Source organism: Rhinatrema bivittatum, chromosome 7 (genome assembly GCF_901001135.1).
Source record: "Rhinatrema bivittatum chromosome 7, aRhiBiv1.1, whole genome shotgun sequence".
Taxonomy (NCBI): domain Eukaryota; kingdom Metazoa; phylum Chordata; class Amphibia; order Gymnophiona; family Rhinatrematidae; genus Rhinatrema; species Rhinatrema bivittatum.
In genome coordinates, this window is record NC_042621.1 from 271,582,450 (window position 1) to 271,603,384 (window position 20,935).

The 20,935-nt window shown below is 44.6% G+C and overlaps 1 protein-coding gene across 1 annotated transcript in view; it reads right to left on the reverse strand.

The window, feature by feature from the left end:
* Window positions 1-16,102: 16,102 nt before the first annotated feature.
* Window positions 16,103-20,935, reverse strand: part of KAZALD1 (Kazal type serine peptidase inhibitor domain 1) — an 83,700-nt gene continuing 78,867 nt past the window's right edge. The window contains exon 5 of the mRNA XM_029610239.1: window positions 16,103-18,692. Coding sequence (XP_029466099.1) covers window positions 18,598-18,692 — 95 coding nt within the window. The 3' untranslated portion in view covers window positions 16,103-18,597. The remainder of the gene's footprint in view (window positions 18,693-20,935) is intronic.

The window sequence follows — 20,935 nt, forward strand, 5'->3', positions numbered from 1 at the left end:
CTCGGTTTGACTCTCCTCCTCCCCTACCTCTCCCGCAGCTGTGCTGCACTTGTTGCTACTTTGTGCTGTCCTCCTGGTAGTCACAGAGGAAGAGGAGACAGGCAGGAAGAATCTGCCTAGAAAAAAATCAACACTCAATTTGAAAGGAGAAAAGGGGGGGGGGGGTGATGGCTGTGGCCCCCCCCCCCCAAGGGTCCTGTCCTGCTCCATGGAAAAGTTGGCAACCTTAGGTGGACAACAACTGGACAACTCGTTCAGTGTGCAGGAATTCAGTCTCCTAGACAGCAGAAAACAAACAGGCTTTTTATTCATTACTCTTAGAGTCTGGCAGCTAAGATTTAATGATACAAACTGCAAGATCATGCATTTGGGTTGCAAAACCCCCAAGGAACAGTACAGTATAGTAGGGATGTGAATCGGTACCGGACTCGTTTCCGGTACTGATTTTGGGTAAAAACCACTGGAAATCTTCGTTCCCACGATTCTTACCCGTTTAAATCGGCTGTGTCATGCCGAAAAAAAAAAAAGCCACCCGACCCTTTAAATTTAATCCTTTCACATCCCCCCCCCCCCCCCCCCCCCCCCCCCCCCCAAATTTTTAAAGTACCTGGTGGTCCAGCGGGGGTCCCAGGAGCGATCTCCCACGCTCGAGCCGTCGGCTGCCACTAATCAAAATGGCACCAATGGCCCTTTGCCCTTAGCATGTGACAGGGTATCCATGCCATTGGCTGGCCCCTGTCACATGGTAGGAGCACTGGATGGCTCACTCCATTTTGATTAGTGGCAGCCGACGGCCCGAGCATGGGAGATCGCTCCCGGGACCCCCGCTGGACCCCCAGGTACTTTAAAAAAAAATTGGGGGGGATGCGAAAGAATTAAATTTAAAGGGTTGGGGTGGGTTTGGGGTTTATTTTTAAGTGCCCTTTCTTCCCAACACCCCCCCCCCCCAAAATGATAAGAGAACCCCACGAAAAATGTTGTGGGGTTTTCCTATCGGGTTCGGGGGCCCCTCGAATTCTGACGAGTTTGAAAAACGTTTCACATCCCTATAGTATAGCGGGTGAGCTTACTGATGATCTTAGGTGGCCAAACAGGTAGATAAGGCAAAGGGCAAAAGACAGAAAAATGCTTGGGTACATAGGGAGAGAAATAGCAAGGCAAGGAAAAGGAGGCAATAATCCCTCTGCATCAGTCTCTGGTGAGACCTCATTTGGAAGTACCGTGGATAATTCTAGAGACTGCAACTTCAAAAGGACATAAATAGGGTGGAGTCAGTCCAGAGGGTGGCTACTAAAATGGTCCGTGGTCTTCATCATAAAGCATATGGGGACAGACTTAAAGATCTACACACGTGCACCCTGGAGGAAAGGAGAAAAAGTGGAGATATGATAGAGATATTTACCTCCAAGCTTTTCATTCATGGGAGGTGAGCCTCTTGTATTCAACAGAAAGGAGAGTCTGGAATGAGAGGTCCTGGGATAAGGATGAAAGGAGGTGGACTCAGGAGTAATCTAAGGAAATATTTCTTTACAGAAGGCATGGAACAAACCATTTTTCCTGGGAATCTGGGTAAAATGGGGGGCTGAAAATTCCCCTCCCCCTCTTCAGATAATGTTAACCATGCCAAAAAGAGGCAGTTCTGGGGCAGGCAGAGGGCAGAGCTGGCTGAGAGGATTTTATTTTGAAATCCTTGTGCGTGGTTCGAGCCACAGGTTTTGTCCCTGCTGCAAAGCCCCCTGCATTTTCAAAGGGAAACTCTGTAGTGGGGGTTTCCATTTGAAAATGTGCTTGTGGGCCCAATGCTTTTGGTTAAAAAACCAGCCGGTGGGGCAAGCATACGCAACCCTGGGTTCCTCCTACAATTTTGTCTTTCTCACGTTGATATAATGGGGTTGCTGGGGTTACTGAATCCATTCTGTGGACCTCACTGCTTTCCCAAGGATTTACACAAAGATGGGCTCCAACCTGATCCCTGCAATCCCCCCTCTCTCTCCCACGAATACCTGTGTGAGTGGAAACCCATATGATCAATGAGGCCCCTAGAGCCTGAGAGGAGAGACTGAGATGGAAAATCACCCACTTTCCTTCCTGTGCAGTTTCTAATAGGACAACATGGTTCGTTCAAGTTTGACCTTTATATGCAGTTTGTAGTCAAAGTTTTCCAAAACTATTCAAATCAATAAAATTATGATCAGAATTTCTGGACTCATGTAAATGTATGTGTATGCAAAAATTGTGAGCTCACAAGTGCACTTGGATGGAGGCCCAATCAAAGGTGGTTTCCACAGCTGCGGCCATCTGGTCTCCCAGACAGGTCCAGACATAGTGGAGTTGGTATCTCGGCGCAGGCTCCCTCGGCTTCTCTTGAACCATTTGCTCTGATCTCCGGAAGATACCTGTTGTCACGACTTTAAGAAATCAATAAAGCAAAACCTGTCTACACTTTCATTGTAAATCTTCTGTAGACTGATGCAGGGTTCTCCCTTACTCAGTTAAATACCTGAATTCTAACTAGGTACAACGAAAAAAACAGAAATCACATGTATCCCTATTCTTTTAGATCTCAGTGTGCAGTAGCAACCACGAAAGCAAATAGAATGCTAGGGATTATTAGGAAAGGAATAGAGAAAACAACAGAGAATATCGTAATGCCTCTGTATCACTCCATGGTGCGACCTCATCTTGAGTATTGTGTGAGTTCTGGTCACCTCTTCTCATAAAAGATATAGCAGAATTAGAAAAGTTCCAGAGAAGGGGGAGAAAAATGATAAAGGGGATGGAACGATTCCCCTGTGAGGAAAGCTGAAGAGGTTAGGACCCTTCAGCCTGCAGAAGAGAAGGCTGAAGGGAGATAAGATTAGGGTTGCCAACTGGCTCCAGATTTTCAGGACAGGTTAATTCAGTCCTGATTTTATCCCATTGCATGCTAGGATTTATTCTGATTTCCCTATTGCATTCCCTAAGAACAGCAAGACTATTAGTACCTACATGCAGGTGAGTAAAAGCAGGACTGGATCTGTACAAAGAGCACAAAGACTAGGAGACACACAATGAAGTTACTGGGTAACATATTTAAAACTAATAAGAGAAAATATTTTATATTCAACGCATAATTAAGCTCTGGATTTTCTTACCAGAGGATATGGTGAAAGTTATTAGTGTAGCTGTGTTTAAAAAATGTGGGGTAGATTTTCAAAAAGCGCGATTTGGCATACTTTTGTTGGCGCATCAGGCGCAAACAAAAGTACGCTGGATTTTAGTAGATACGCGCGTATCCGCTAAAATCCTGGATCGGCGCGCGCAAGGCTACCGATTCCGTATAGCCAGCGCGCGCCGAGCCGCTCAGCCTACCTCCGTTCCCTCCGAGGCCGCTCCGAAATCGGAGCGGCCTCGGAGGGAACTTTCTTTTGCCCTCCCCTCACCTTCCCCTCCCTTCCCCTACCTAACCCACCCCCCCGGCCCTGTCTAACCCCCCCTTACCTTTGTCGGGGGATTTACGCCTCCCGGAGGGAGACGTAAATCCCCGCGTGCCAGCAGGCCGCTAGCGCGCCGGGACGCGACCTGGGGGCGGGTCCGGAGGGCGCGGCCACGCCCCCAGACCGCCCCGGGCCGTAACCACGCCCCCGGACCCGCCCCAAAAACGCCGCGCGGATCGGGCCCGCCCCCGACACGCCCCCCTCGGAAAACCCCGGGACTTACGCGCGTCCCGGGGCTCTGCACGCGCCGGTAGGCCTATGTAAAATAGGCCTACCGGTGCGCAGGGCTCTTAAAATCCGCCCGTTTGTATAAGTTCCTGGAGTTATAGTCTATTAACCATTATTAAGGGAGAGTTGCAGAAATCCACTGCTTAGTCTTGGGATAAGCAGCTTGGAACCTATCTATCCCTTGGGATCCTGCCACGTAATTGTGACCTTGCTTGGCCACTGCTGGAAACAGGATACTGGGCTTGATGGACCTTTGGTTTGACCCAGTACGATAAATCTTATGTTCTTATGTACTGCAATTTGTAGTGCGGTGCAGGAATAAGGCTCACTAGCCACTCCTAATGTCTGTTGTGGTTTCCTTACTACCACTTTCAATTATTCTCAAAATTATTCCCTGTGGCTCCTCTTTCAGCAATAACTCCATCAAATCTCTCTTTCACAAAAACTGTGTTGCTGGCCCATAGTCACCGCAGCCCAGAAGCACTTGCTTCAGCTTCTCTGAGTTTTCTCTCGGGTTTTGTCTGTTTCCACGGTGGCTCCGGGTGATACCTAGACTTTCTCCCAGCCATACCCGCTCTCATAGCTCACAATCCTTACAGAACAGAAGTTTAAAAAATCGCTCGCTCACGGGGGACGCTCCTTTTTTAAGGATCTGTCTCTCACTTTAGGAAAGGGCTTTTTAGAGTTCAGAGCAAACCCCCTTCACAAGCAGTAAAAATGTCTGTTTCGCCGTGACTCTCCATGTGCCTATTTTGGATTACAGGGTAACAGACACAATCCTGTCAGCTGCCTTTCTGCCTCTCACAGCTCTTTTGCTCCACTCGAGCTGTGATTTTTCCCCCGTTCGGTAGCTCCTGTTTTCTGAAAACCTTTCTTCTGCCTCTCTCTGTCCCGGCACGTTAGCAAGCACAAACGCACGCATGCTGCTTTTCCCCCTGGGCTAGTTTTTGCTCTCTTTCTTTATGACATAACTTATAGGCATGGGCACATTGTGCTCCCTTCGTGGGTTTCCTGGTGGAAAGTGCAACATTATTTACAGGTCTGTCTCTGGGTCATAAATGCCCTAACATAGTAACATAGCAAATGACGGCAGATAAAGACCAAAACGGCCCATCCAGTTTTCCCAACAAGTTGTTTAGAGTTGTAACTGCCACTCTGTGCAGGATACCCCCTCGCCTTATTTTAGGGTTGTAACTGCCGCTCCATGCAGGTTAAGCTATGGCCTTCTTTTTAGGGTTGCATCTGCCGCTCCATTCAGAGTACCTCTCGCCTTTTTAGGGTTGTATCTGCCGCTCCATGCAGATTACCTCTCGCCTTTTTAGGGTTGTAAATGCCTAAATTTCTGGCTCTCAGCTGTTTCTATATTTGACAGTCCATCAGTTTTATTGCTGAGTATTAGTCAAACACAGCAACTGCATGACTTGAATTTCTATAACACAACTTTCTGCAATTTCTCTTACAAACAGCTTTCATATTTTTAACTGTATTAAAGCGCAGATTTGCTAAGCTTTTTTTCCATAGTCAGTGGGAGGGTACTTTTATAACTACATGGATAGGTCTAAAGTCTGTATTCAACTTCTACACGCAGACTTTATCCTGCATGTTCAAGGCAAATTTATGAGCATAAGTTCACTTTTTGAAACGCTCGGATAATTGGCCCTGTAGGTACATAGATTAGCTTGCATAAAATTACACCTCCTCTTCAGAGGGCTTTACTTATGCAGGTTAACTTATGCACATGCGTTTTAAAATAGAAAAGTATGTATCTAAGGTCCAACCTCCTCCCCACCCAGAATGCCTCTCCGCAGTTCGCATAAAAGTATTCATGTAACTGGGTTATGCATGTCCTTTTTTGTGCACTGAGCCCCAGGCTACTTTGTATTAGCCATTTATGTGATTAAAACCGTGTTTTATGTGTGTAAATATCTTAGAAAATTTTCCCCAGAATAGGAAAACAGCCTTAGTAAATCAAGGCCTCTACTGAAACAGCATAGATTAAAAAGAACTAATAATGTTCTCAGTTGTTCTTAATCTGCCTTTACAAATGCTAAGCCAAAAGTCCACAGAAGTTTTAGAGTTTCCTGCCTACTGATGGTATTAAATATGAAAAAGGATGCAGGATTCCATCTTTTATTAATCAGATTTAGTCTACAGTAACATAGCGAAAAATGGAAAATATGTAAAAGCAAAAATAAATTGCCAGCTGCTAATTGAGTAGGCATTCATAACTGCCTGCATGTTTAGAACTGGTTAGGAACAGTAAATGGTTCATCATGACTTGAGAATGTTGCAGGACTGTGTCGTGCAGGACTTGCAGGGATATATATGATGGGTAGCAATAAGCAACACATTGACCACTTGAGTTCATGCCTGAAATTCTGTCTATCTACGAGCCAGATGAGCACCCATGGCCCAGTGTAACATAGTTTTTCTCCAAGGTTAAGCAGGACTACATCAGCCACACAAATGGGTGACATCACCTCATGGTGTTGCTATGGAACACAGGGCCGGTGCAAGGGGGCTAGGGACCCTCGGCACCTTCTGCCTTGCGTCCGCCCCCCCTCATCGTGCCGCCCCCACCCGGTCGTACCACTCCCCCCAGTTGCGAGCAGAGCAAAGAGGAGTGGAGATTGCTGAATCTCCACTCCTCTTTGGCTCTGCCGCTCATGGCCCCATATGGCTCGTGAACCCTAATGGTCGGCGCCCAGGCCTAGTTCACCTAGTGCTTCTGCCAGCCCTGATGGAACATGCCAGAAGTCTTTCTGAACACGTATGGGTGGGTGCTCCTGCAACAGCCACCGCCACATGAGCTTCCTCAGTCTTTCTTCACTGAGATGACATGAAGGCCAAGTACTTATGTAGTAGGCCTCCAAAATGAGCCCTGGCGACACTGAAGGATTTGCCTGGAAAGGAAGTGTTCACTTAATTTCTTCCTGGTGGTTATGCAGATATGGGCGGTGTTTCTGAATTAGCCGATTGGGAAACGTTAAGCTCATGGTAAGATATGGATGTTGGCCAGCGCTTGTAAATGGCCGATAAATGCAAGGCCTTCCACAGAAGGCCTTGCTGCATGTCTCCTCTAGAAGGGGTGGGTCAGAATATATAAGATGATGGTCAAAATGTTATCGGAGGAGTTGGGAAGGACTCCCAAGGAGTGTAGGATGCCCGAGGCACCTTTTCTTAAGGAAGGGATTCTGCAGGGGCTTTCCTCCTCAAGGGAAAAAAAGCCAGAGGCTGGAAAACAACCAGGGGACTTAGCCTAGCTCCTGCAAGCGCAGGAGTGGAGAGTACAGTGGGGAAGAGGAAGTCTCAGACAGATGCTAGGGAATACCAGGGCAATACTTGGCTACTATCTGAGGGAAACGGGCACAAGCAGGAGACAGAGTTCCAATGAAATGATGGAAAGTGATAATTATGTGGTATCTAATGGGTGAGTACTGATATAACTAAAGCTGATGTGGTTGTTGGGGGAACTGTAAGTATTAGAGAGGTCAGAAGTTGGCCGGCTAAATGTATCTATTTGGGCAATTATTTGGCTAAATTGTAGCTGCCTAATAAGATAGCCAGAAATAATTTAGCTGGCTAAGTTAGGGGTGTTCTGGGGTTGAATTAGATGGCTAAACACTTGATTCACTAATACGGTAACTTTCAAACAGCTGCGCGGGCGTACATGTGCGCGCATACGCCGGCTCGTCCCCAGAGACGCGGCTATTTTATAACATGCACATATGATATAAAATGGGCTGTATGTGCGTACATGTGCGCAATTGCCGGCTCTACTGCATAAGTGTGTGTGTGGGAGGGGACGCAATGCCTTTTTTCCCAGTTTACTTCCAGTTCGCCCATTTAATGGTTGATTTTCTAACACCCCCCCCCCCCACACACACACACACACACACACACACACCTTTTATTTAGCCTCCCTTTTACCCCAACCCTTAAAACCCCGCTGACTCGCCTAGTTTTTTTTAATTTTAATTCTTACACACCGTCCATAGCAGAAGTAAAGTTATGCAGTAGGAGACCCCGGGGTGCATGCTTATGCGTGTAAATACTTATGTGCACTTTTCAAAGCAACATCCCAGAATACCCATGTCCCGCCCATGCTCCGCCCAGACCATGCCCATGCCTTATTCCTTTTTAAACGTTTTTTATTTGCGCACGTACTGGGAGATTGTTGTGTCCGTCGCTGTCCGACATCTCTGCTCCGCCCACCTTACCTGGTTGGCGACTCCCTCCGGGGTTGATGGAAGGTTAGCTGCTGCGGCGTCTCCAGGCCCTCCTCCTCCAGCGTTCACGGACCGGCTTGACGCTGCAAGCCGCCATGTTGACCAGATGCCTAAGGGCGCGCGTGGCCCGACTGATGTACCAGTGTTGGCGCGAACCTCGGGGGTGTCCCCCTGAGATGACGTCACCAGCTCCAGATATTTAAGGTCTCAGTTTTTGCTAACAAGACAACTTAGCAAGCAGTTCGCTTCCTCCTGGTTTCTGCGGATGGGATTCGCTCTCCGCGACCCTAGCTACTCTGACTCCTCGGACTTCACTAGAGGTACCCGCTCCTCGGGGGCCTCGCTCTCTCTTTTTCTTTGCAGGTCGCAATCCGGAACCAGTATTCGCTCCTCGAGGGCCCACGTCCCGGACTTGCTCCTGAACTCCACGTCTGCTAAGAAGTCATCGCTGCTTACAACATTGTGAGTTTCCATTTATCTCTCGGAGCTTTCCCTGGGTACAGGTACTCGCTCCTCGAGGGCCTAATGCATACCAACTCCTTGGCTGCCTTAAGAGACTATTGTGTGAATGTTACCATCAAGGTCTTGTTCCAGATCTCTGCATGTACTGCCTACTCACTGTCTTAGTTTCTCTACAGCTCAGCCACCCTGGGATCGCTGTTCCAATACCTGAGGGACTACAGCCCAGCTGGGCGCTTCCAGCTCACTACTGCCACCTCTGGTGGTTTACTATATTGTCTAATAAAAGAACTAGTGTGTGTCTGTCTCCTACACTAAGCCTGATCAGTGGTCCCTCTCAGGATTTCCCCCCGAGGGCGTGGTCACCTTCCACTGGTCCAAGGATCCACCCACTACTATTCTAAATAACTACAGATTGCTAATACCAGCTTTAACAACAGAGCTTTCTGACAGATTGCTAACTCCTAGCTTTCTCTACAGAGCTTTGACAAGAGATTGCTATCTCCTCACGGAGATCATAGCAGATTCACATCAGATTGCTAACCCCTCCCCAAAATGCCTCCAGAATGCCTCTTTTTATCTTGCTTGATTTTAGCCATATATTGACTTATCTGGATAAAATTTAGCCATATAAGGAATTAAATATACCATAACTTGTCATGTAGATGGATAACTTCAAGTTATCTGTCTAAATGGCTTTTGAATATTGATTTCAACATTTCTTTTCAGAAATGTTATCAGTAGTCACATATCTCCTTTTTTTCTTGCAACATTGCTCTTTATTTGCTAAATGAAACATCTATCTGGCAAAAAATCTCAGTGGGCTAGGACTTTCCTCCAACAGATGGTGGTATGGAAATAACTGGAGTTGAGATTATGTGGTTTCTGTTTAACTTGGGACCCAATTCACAACTGTTAAGTCTGGTCATTGGCACTGTCATGGTGGTGGAGGGGCCAGACTTAACATTTTATTCTTGTTTGTACCTCAAAAAATGCTAGAAGGATTCAGTCTCACTCTCATTGGAGCATTGTTTGCACATTTTCTTCTGCTGGAAATGATCATCCAAATGAGTTTCCATCCATCCATCTGTGGCAGGAACTGTGGTTTTCACTTTGTGGTAGAGCAGTCTTCAAGGGATCAGCAGTTCATGCATGGGAAGGAGGAAAAAGAGAAGGAGTTGAATAACTCAGGCCTTTGAAAGAAATGCTTTCTTTTTATTTTTTGGTGCATGTCCTGGAAAAGGACTCCAGCACAGAAAATCGCTGTAAAATATACAGTCCCTGGACCTCAGCTCATGATTTGTTTTGAAAGAGAACTGCTTGCATTTTTTCCACTTCTCTTCATTGCGGTGGATCACTTAGAAATATTAGCAATAATTATTATTTATATATTTTGATAGTTATCTTTTTGCAAAGCTAACCGGTTTTTTCATATAAAACAGAAAAATAAAGCCTTTCTTGACTAATGGAGTGCATCCATGGCACATAAAAGCAGCTTTCCAATTTAAGGCCAGATGGGTTGTGCATATTCGTTACAGTTTCGTTTCATTTTAGTGTGTGCTATTTCGCATGGCACCCACTGCAAAATGAAATAGCAGGCACTAAATTTCAAAATACCATGAGCAAAAATGAAATTGTTTGCACTATTTAATTCTAGTGTGCACTGTTTTGGTTTAAGTATGGACAGTTTTGAAACAGCGCACACTAAAACAAAAAAAACCTGACAAAATGAAACAAAAACAAAAAAGGAAAACTTTCCCCGCAAATCCCTAAAGGCCAGGTAGCACAAGCATTTTCCTGCATATTAATTATCAAAGGGAAATTCACTATAGTGTTTCCCTTTGATAATTCAGGTGCAAAAGTACTTGCAGGTTTTCCACATGGACATTTTCAATTTTACATGTGCTGTTTTAAAGGGGAGGGCACAGAAAATGGTTTTATTTGGGATTTTTTTCTGGGAGTGGGTTTGTTTTTTTTATTGTTTTGTTTTATTTACAAACAGAATTTTAAAGTAAAGCAAACCAAAATGAAATTTAAAAATGTCTGATCTGTCACAACCCCCCCCCCCCCCCCCCAAAACAAAATCCTCCCCAGGCCTCTCTCTTTGGGGCAGAAATGATCTCCCGCCTCTCCTGCCCCGTTGGTATCTCTTTCAGGACAGCGTAGATTGACCTGAGGCCTGTGCCATTTTCAATAGGTGTCAATCAACGAAATGCCACTGGCCAAGATGGCATTTTTCCATCTTGGCCAGTGGCGCCTTTTTCCATAAAATGGTGAAGACCTTGGCTCAGTCAGCAGCATTCTGGAATGGGCACCGGTGGGGAAGGTGTGACTTGAGATTGCTGATGCCCCCATTTCACGCTATGAACAGGGCAGGAGCAGTCCGACAGGATGGGGGCAATGGGGAGAGGTTCCAGGGAAAGATTTTTTTAAAAAGCAAAAGGTGCAGGTTTTTGCAGTGGCGGCATCATGGGGCTCCGGGCTGGCTCCTAAATTGAAAACAAAACAAAACAAAAAAAGAATGAAATTTCCTTTGTTTTGCTTTTATTTTGTTTCAAAATGATATAAAATAAAGTATACCCCCTCAGCTACCTGTAGAAATAGGAGGTGCAAAGTGCGTACACCACTGGGGAATGCATAGTTACAGTGCGTGCATGCCTTGTAACTAGGTGGGCTATTCAAAATTGGCCCCTCAGTATACAATAAAACAGAACTTCTGTATTAAAAATAATAAGAAAGACAAATGCAATGTCTTTAATATGTGATGTTCTATGCCTTGGTGGTCATGGCCACCACATGACTGTGATTCTTCTTGGTAAGATACTGCAGTGGTTTGTGGTTGCCTTCTGCAGTCCGTAGGACCTGCTTTTCTAGGATGGTCTTCCATCCAAATATTAGATGGGCCCAACCCTATTTAGCTTCCAAGATCTGGCAGGATGGGGCTCATTGAGGTGGTATAGCTGGGGTCCCTTAAGATAAAGGTAAACAAATGCATGTCAAATATATTTACATTATATTCAGTAAAAAAAAGAAAAAGAAAGACTAAACATTTTTTTATGTGACTCTGTCACCCCAGGGCAACACAGGGTACAAGGAGTAAGATATTAGTTATGTATCTGTTCTTCTGTGAATCTGAGATGACCTGGACGCAATGGGGGGAAAGGCCCTTCCACTGACCCTGCAATCACACGCCTCTGCAGGGCAACTTAAATAATGGATAATCCCGCCCTGCCAAAGTGTGTCCTGCAGATAGAAAGACGGGGCAAGGATATATGAACCAATAATGCTTTCTCTTGTAAGAAGAAGGATGGTATCTGTGTATTTGTCTCAAGAACCAGACACTAAAATAAATACAACACAAGTTTATTTTACACTGTCTAATGCCGGAAGAATGAAATGAATTAACAGAAAGATGAAAGAACTTGAAACAAATATCAGATGTATGATTTTTGTTTTTAGCTTCTCACTAGTACCACTTTATAATTAGTTTAGTTTATTGTGCTAGATTAATCGCCTTTCTTCCATTGGTAAATCAAAATGATATACATTAAAATACAAGTAATATAATACAGTAGAAGTAAACAAGCAATAATACATTACAGTAAAATTAATAAAACAAATCTTAAAAGGCATATAAAACTAAGACTTTCATTACATATCCGGAAACTAACAGCCACCAGCACTATGAAACAGCATATACCTGAGAGAAAAGCCATGTCTTAAGGCCTTTTCTAACTTTGCAAAAGTCCCTTTCCAAGCATAGAGCAAGTGGTATAGAGTTACATAAGTTGGGGGCTGGATAGGAGAAACTCATCTCCTGGGTTCTCTCCAACCTGATTTCCTTAGGAGTAGGTCATTTTAGTTGTTCTTGCTAGGAAGAATGAAGCTGACAGCCAGGCTGAGATTAGCAAAATGGGGAGATGCCCCAACAAAGAGCCTTGAAAGTAAGGCAGCCGATTCATGAATTGTATCCTCCTAGAGATAGGTAACCAGTGAAGAGATTATAGGAGCGTGGTCACATGGTCAAATTTCTTCTTACCAAAGATAAGCTTAGCAAAAATATTTTGTACTATCTGAACTCTAAAGTCTTGCAATCAGATTTGAGGAGAGCCTAAGATATACGGTATTGTAGTAATCGAGACGGCTTAGCACTAAATGAGTAGGTCAGTGATTTCAAATCACAAGTATCAAGAAAATTTCCCAGGTGATGAATAAATGGCAGATAAATGTAGAACTGTTGCACGAGACATGAAATCTGAGGAGCAAATTTTAGAAGAGGGTCAACCTTAAGAGCGGTAACAACATTCTTGAGGTGTATTTGGGTGCCTGAAATAACTGTGAAACCACATCCTTTTAAGATTTATCAGGGTTTACTTTTAATTTAGAAGAGTAAAGGCAAGAAGCAACCTCATTGCAGCAGCTATTGAATTCTTTTGAAGAGTCTGATCATTTCAATGCTCTTAACACTATTTTCTTTTTTTTACAAGTAACAATTAAGATTCTGACCTAAATAGCAGGCAAGTAATCAATTTTCAAAAGATTTTGATCCCCAAATATATGCACCTTTACACATTTATCAACCCTATTCTTTCTGTCTTCCAGGAATCTGAGAATATGGGCGTCGATTTTAAATGGAGCGTGCGTGCCCATGTTATAAAATCCGATGGCCACGGGGGCATCGGATTTCATAGTGACATGATCGGCCTTTTTTCCAGTTCCCTCCCAGTCCACTCCAATTAAGGAGGGAATTTCCCTAACCCCCTACATAACCTTCCTCCCCTTTCCCCTTTCCCCTCTCCACCACGACCCCTAACCCCTACCTACCCACCCTAGTTTTTTGTTCTGTAACTTACCTGCTTTGATGAGAAGTAAGTTACGCGCGCCGACCTGCTGCTGGTGTGCCCTTCCCTGGGAATGGTGCTTCCCGGCCTGCCCAGACCTCACCCCCTGGCCTGCCACTTTGGAGAGGCCCGGCACTTCGGCACGTAACGGGGTTTATGCGCGTGGCCGAGCCCTTCCGAAATGTGTGCACAGTGCATGCGAGGCCTGGCCACGCGCATAACCCCCGTTATTTACATGCGTGGCCCTTTTAAAATCGGGCCGATGGTGCACAGAGACAGATAAGTATTACACACAAAACCTTTTCAAAACCTAGCAGAATTTTACAGTCCAAAAGTTCTGATCTTTCTCCTTGATTTTGTCTTTTTTTTATGGCTTTCAGATGAATCAACATAGGATTAACCAGCATGGTAAATGTGTGCTAGTATCTTAATCTTTCTAATGCATACCAGAGTTCTGGATTTAAGTTTGATTAGTTGAGTACTCAGATTGTAACGCAAAGCAATGGGGCAGATTTTAAATGCCCTGCGCGTGGCACCGGCCCGGGGGCGTGGTCGAGGCCTCCGGACCAGCCCCCGGGTTGGGTGACGGCGCGCCAGCAGCCCGCTGGCGCGCGCAGATTTACGTCTGCTTTTAGCAGGCGTAAATCTGCCAACAAAGGTAAGGGGGGGTGTTTAGATAGGGCCGGGGGGGTGGGGGAAGGGCGAAGGAAAGTTCCCTCCGAGGCCGCTCTGAAATCGGAGCGGCCTCGGAGGGAACAGGCAGCGCGTGCTGGGCTCGGCGCGCGCAGGTTGCACAAATGTGCACCCCCTTGCGTGCGCCGACCCCGGATTTTATAAGATACGTGCGGCTACGCATGTATCTTATAAAATCCAGCGTACTTTTGTTCGCGCGAACAAAAGTACGCGATCGCGCAATTTTTTAAAATCTACCCCAATGTGTTGATTTGTGAGCTCACAGTTTTTCAGGTAGTCCCCAACAGGCGGTGGGGTAATCTTCTGGGCTGCAACCTGGTGGTATTCATTCTCTGGCCATTTGGCTCTCCCTGCATGAAATGGCCTGTCTCCCTATTTTCAAACCAAATAAAAGAAGCCTGAATACACTTGCATCCTATTTTCAAAAAACTAGAGAAAGAGTGTGAATGCAGTGTGGACAGGATACCTTCGTGAAACTGTATTCCAGCAAAAAAAAGAAAAGTAATGTAAGTGTTTGCACTATTTCTATTTTGAATTTTTCCAGTAAATGAGAATTACCTTTAATGGCACAGTTTTTAGTTTATATTTTTGCTAGCCTTAAGTTAGTTTTTGCAGCAAAATTATATAACAATGGCTTCAAAGCAATGTTTTCTCTGTCAGTCTCCCTATTATATGTGGCAGTATAATCTCTGTTCAAATTCAGTGTCAGGTGCTCACAGAACAATGTCTTTTATCACTCAAGTCTCCACAAAGTTCCTCACTCTTTTACTCCACTTAAAGAATGTAATATGAACACAATTTAACTGTACTATCTGTCTCATACACAGGGGATTCTCTTTCCCTGCATTAACAGATAACAAGACTTAAATTACTGCCAGTTTTCAAATAGTTAAAGAACTCTCCCAAAAGCAGTTTTTTTTCCCTGAAATTTCCTTCTGCATTTTTAGAGCTCTTATCAGTAACTGAATGGTTCAAACACCCATTTACACAAGCTGCTGTTCTCCAATTGATAAAATCAGTAAAAATGCTTCCTTTCTTAGCTTTGTATATACTGGTAATCACAATATCCTCTTCGGTATTGCCTCAGCAGCAGCTTTAAAATGCTGGCTGTCTCTTTGTTTCTCTCCCCTACAATCAGTCAGGCTGATACAGTAAAGCATGGCGATATTAAGTCAGAGGACCCAAAAGGTTAAAAAAATAAAATAAAAAAGCCAGGTGGTCAGGTTAGGAAAATTGGTGCTCAGTTTTACGAGCGTCCATTTTCCAAATCCACTGACAGCCACCTCTCCTGGGCTTCCGCTGCTAAGGAGGTGCTAGGGGTGCGCTATTGTCCCTAGCACCTCCTTTTTAGCGCTACCCCCTCATTTAAATACCGTATCACACGCCTAGGAAAGGTGGCCGGGCATGCGTTACGAAAGTGGGCGCTCAACACTGAGCGCCCGCTTTCCGCGCAACCTTACTGTATCGGCCTGAGTGTGCATGTGATACTGTGTGTGCTCAGAGCCGCTATGCTCAGTGACAGATTTCAGATTTAGATTTTTGTCTTCCCAAGTACTGTTGGTGATATTGCCCCATTCCCACCCTTTTCTACACAGGACAGGAGGGGAGGGGGCTGTACAGGGAGCAGAGCGATTCTTCTTTGCTCTGCTCTCTCCCCTGCTTTCTTCTCTAGTCCTGGGAGAGGCAGGGCTAGAGAAGAAAGCAAAGGGCTGCCTGAGATTCAGCTCACCTAGAAGGCAGTAAATCTTCAGCTGGCCGACTGCCCCCAGGTTTTTTGCTAACATAAGCACCTAGTGTGCCTATTGACAAATCCAGACTTTGTTATCCTTCCTGTTCTGTAAGCTGCCTGGGAGAGCTATGACCTAGCTCTCAGCTGTTTGTTTATTTTTCTTCCCCATGCTTTGTCCACTTGGCTTTTTTTTTTTTTCTGGCTCGGCCTTGTTTACATTTCCTTCCTATACAACTCAAGGAGGGGTAGTAATTAGTAGCTCCAGGCTACATAAAAGTAAACAAAACATGTGAAATATATTTATATCATAATCAATAAAACAAATAAATATAAAAATAAAAAAAATTCTAAACATTTTTCATTCTTAGATTGTGATAAAAAAAATTGTGTAAGCAAAAAAAAAAAAATTACTTTAGGAATGATTTTTCATGTTTTCTACCAGTAGCCTTTTTTTTTTTTTCTCCATATCCATTGAAGGTCTAGATCAGTGCCAGCTTCTTACAATCCCAGTGAAAATGAACCTGAGATATGTAGTCAGTTGATGACCTTATCTAATATGTCACAAGCTTTGAAAAACAGGAAAAGACATAGTGATTCTTGGGTGCCCTTCTTCCTGGTGAAGAAATCAAATTTTATTGAAAAGCTTGACCACAGAATAAAGGATTGACAACATATACATACTGAATGCTGATGGATAAAATAACATGCTCTCTGAGTCACATACTTCTGACAAATTCACAAACCACATGCTGCAGGAGACTTTATGGATTTCGCAATTATTTCCATTCTGTAAAGTAGTGAGAAGAATGTGAGATTAAATAAATGGAGAATATCTTTCAGTTCCACAACAGAGCAACTATGGTGTTTCCTCTCAAATATAGGTCCTTGCCTTGTCCTCAGGTGGATATCCAGACGGATATCCCACTTTATCAAATGTGCTGCTCCCGTTGTGTAAAACCCACAGACCTTCCCAAAATAAATATGGTGCATCCAGATAAAACAAAACATGTCTTTAGGTAAAGGGTTACTCTCAAATGCAGAGTGCCTGATGAAAGATGGCATCACTGAGTGTTATTCATATATCAGCATTAACAGAGAGAAGGGGCTATAGATAACATTGGTATCGAGGAAGAATACTCCAGTTTTATCTTGACAAGCATTTACTACAGCAGAGATGCAACCATAGCCCCAAGAATAAATCTGTTTTGTGAGGTTTTCACTTATTTTAAGATAGCTAAAAGCCTATCCAGGAGCTGAGCTTCTAGTAATACTAAATCTGGAAATGAAGGTTGTGCACACACTGTTTAGAAAAGCGTCCTACTGCTCGCCTTCAAGGGGGTCCATGGCCATCCTCTCTTCTCTCTTTATCTGCGCGCCGTTAGTCGCACCCTTCATAGTCAAGCTTGCTTTAAAGCTTCTTCTCCTCTCTTCTGGGCCTTCTATCTCCTAGCACTCGATCTTTGTGATCAGCTGCTGCAGGGCATTCAAGACTGCTCATCCCTATCATCCTTTAAATCTAAACAAAAAAAAAACTCCTCTTTCTCATCTGGCTTTCTCATAAAACTGTCCTGACCCATTAATGATTGAACTGCCTCTTCCTTGTGTGCAATCTTGTTTTTGTAAGTCACGCTGAATAAGGGCACAACATAACACCGCAAATCATCATCATCATCATCTAATTTTGAAGCAATTGAAATAGTTTGTATAAAAGATCAAGGGACTCCTTACCAAACTATTTCTAATTCTTTCTTTTTTACAAGGTACTCCTAGGATAACAAGATAATAAGATATAAGTAACTCTTCTTTAAAAATAAGACCCAGATTTATAAATGTGAGCTTGAAAAACCTGAACCTTGCAAATAAGTATGGATAGCGTGACTTTGGATAACTTTAAGAGTTACCTGGGTCAAACCCAAGATTTGAAGATTTCTCCTCATTCCCTGGCTAAATTTTATCCAAGTAACCTATTTCTCAGACAAAATTTTTCAGGATAAGAAGAGGAGGTGATGGAGGTATTCTGGAGGCGTGGTTAAATTTTAGCTGGTGAGCAAGTTTTATCCAGGATACATTCAGCGGCACACATCTGGATAAGTGTTGCTAAATGTCCAGGGTAAATTACTTTGCTAACTTTGCCACTCACTGGCCCTGCTGAATATCTACCTCTGAGCAATAATCTTAGTATTTTCTTCTTCTTGTAAGATTCATACCCAAAAGGGCCCAGGAATGAATGCATCACCTCTGGAAGTACTCTGGACACTTAAATCTCTTGCCTCCATGGGGCTAGACAATCCTTTTATTTTTAATCAAATGCATATATATACACATCAACTTTCAATTCATTTTCTATGCAGTACCCACAAAACTGATAAACTCCTACTACAGAGATTATAGAGGTTCCCATGCTGCGAATATGTGACATTTTTGTATACAGAAAATTACATTTCCAGTTCCATCACCATTCTGCATGGAAATGCTAAACTACCTGTATATTTTTAATGCCTGCAATTTTTGGAGCTTTCAGGACACGATGGTCTATGCGATCTCAAATATTTTCTTTTGTACGCAGCTGTAAAAGCTTCTGAACTCCCTTTTTAATTTCTTCCTTGCAAATAGATTTCTAAAAGTGATAACATGTCAAGAGCAGCCAAGAGCACTATGCACAGTAAGGGATCTTTCTGCAGTAACAGCCCTTATTTAGAAGAACACAAGTCAAAAATGACGTCATCACCGGATCTTGCACCCAGATCTTCATATAAGACACATTTAAACATTCTGGAAGTTGCGTGACAGCTGCGCCCATTGAGCTGAGCCTAGGAGCAGAAGGAAGGAGCATGCCAGCCTCATTAAGAGACTCAAAACTAAACTGAGAAACAAATCGCGCCTCAGTTTCAGATACCAGTTGACTTTTGAAAGCCTCCAAAGCTCCTTCAAAAGCAAGAGCTTCAGTAATAGTCATCCCCATAGTCACTCTCCACATCATCCTCAAATAGCTGGTGGTGAGGCTTTGGCAAGGATAGCCCTGTCATGTTGAGCTGATCTGAAATAGAGAAGCAAGATAGCTCTTTTATGTCACATTACACTTTGCACTTCCGTTCCCCCTTTCCTTCACGCGTCGCATAAACCCCAAAGCTGTTTATATCGATTGCTAAAAATACAATCAGTTAACAATCACCAATACACTGAGAAAACTGTAGCCCCCACTTTCGCTGGAGAAAAGGCCAGCTTGATTGACAAAATAAACAATAAATACTCTCTCTCCCTCTAGAATCTTAAACAAAGGTAAAAAACGTGCCTTGATGTACTTGCATGTGATGTTCCACCATGCGGTCAACTTTTATAAAATGATTAGTGCTAAACTTAGGGACCTAAATTTAGGCCTGCAATTCATTTGCTTGGCTTTAGGTTCCAGAGGGGCCTATTTACTAGGCTGCAATAACATGGCAATGTGAGAGGCAAAGGGGAACCTTGGGTCTGCTGGCATCGTTTGGATGATGGTGTTGGGCTAGGCAGGAACACCCAGGGATCATTTCTGCCCAGTTGCTACCTGGTGGCTCCTGCTGGTGGACAGAGAAATGGCTATGAAGAGATGCGGCTTTGGGATGGAGGGGGGTCAATGCGGAGAGATACTATATTTTTTTGAATTTTAAGTGGGGGTGGAGTTCTGAGCCAGGGCATGGCTTAAATATTTGCACATAAAGGGATGCTAATAAGGGGGGGGACCTACAGAAGTTATTTTTCAGAAACGGTCTTTGGTACATGGGTGTCAGGTAATCCTTATTAATACACATTAACTTACATTAAATGTGAATGTTAGCATTAACATCCTTTAGTGCATACAAACTTATTTGCTACTTTTCAGAATACAATAAGATGCATTCAGCAGAGTGCAGTTTTACTTACCCTCAGTTGTATGCATATTTTTTGTGTGCATGTTATTCCTGATGCAGCAAGGAGTTTTGTGCACAAAAAAAATGTGCATGCAAAACTGTGTGTCCTGCTTAGCCCCTCACATGGAAATGCCATGTGAAGGGCTGCATTAACTATACCACCACCCCCCTCCCCCCCATGCAGAGAGGTGCACTGGCTTAACTCAGGTTTTCCTAGAGATGGAAATTTTACTCCTGGTGAGAGGTGGAGTAACATTTCCAGGAGTTAATGGTAGACTATGGGGTGAAAGCTGGACTGCCAATGTTGGAGCCTGTAATCGGGATTTTATGTGCAGGAAATACGATTTATGTGCACAAAAAGCTTTCTGCACCGAAAACTGTTTCTGTGCGCACAGGTTAGGTGGCACAACAAAGATATTCTCCTAAATCTCTGCTCTTAACTATGCGTATATATCATTTTTTATGTACAGAAAACATGGTTTATGTGCACAAATTGTATTGTGCGCATAAACTTGTTTTTCTGCACATTAAGGGGTAGATTTTTTAAAAAGCGCGTTCGCATACTTTTGTTTGTGCACCAGGAGCAAACAAAAGTACGCTGGATTTTATAAGATACTCACGTAGCCGCGCGTATCTTCTAAAATCCTGGATCGGCGCGCGCAAGGCTGCCGATTTTGGGCAGCCAGCACGCGCCGAGCCGCGCAGCCTGTCACCGTTCCCTCCGAGGCCGCTCCGAAATCGGAGCGGCCTCGGAGGGAACTTTCTTTCGCCCTCCCCTCACCTTCCCCTCCCTTCCCCTACCTAACCCACCCCCCCGGCCCTATCTAAACCCCCCTACCTTTATCCATGGATTTACGCCTCCCAGAGGGAGACGTAAATCCACGCGCGCCACGGGGCGGTTTCGGAGGGCGCGGCCACGCCCCCGGAATGCCCCCGGAATGCCCCGGCCCGAAACCACGCCCCCGGGCCCGCCCCCGAAATGCTGCGTCCCGCCCCCAAAACGCCGCGTCGTTCGGCCCCACCCCCGACACCCCCCCTTCCGAAAACCCCGGGACCTACACGCGTCCTGGGGTTCTGCGCGCGCCAGCGGCCTATGGAAAATAGGCGCGCCGGTGCGCAAGGCCCTGCTCGGATTTACGCGAGCAAGGCTTTTAAAATCCGCCCGTAAGTGTGTGTGGGGGGTCATACTCAAGTTGCTGTGTGGCTCAGCAAGTTAGCCAGTTACACTTTCCTGGATAAATTAGCTGGGACACTGAGCAGAGTGGCAGCCTCGCTGAATATACCCAGCTATCTTAAAGTTAGCTGGCTAACTTTACAACAGCCTTGTGGCCCGACCAGATTTAGCCGTATAAGTTATCCAGATAACTCTGAATATCGAAGCTAGCCAGATAAC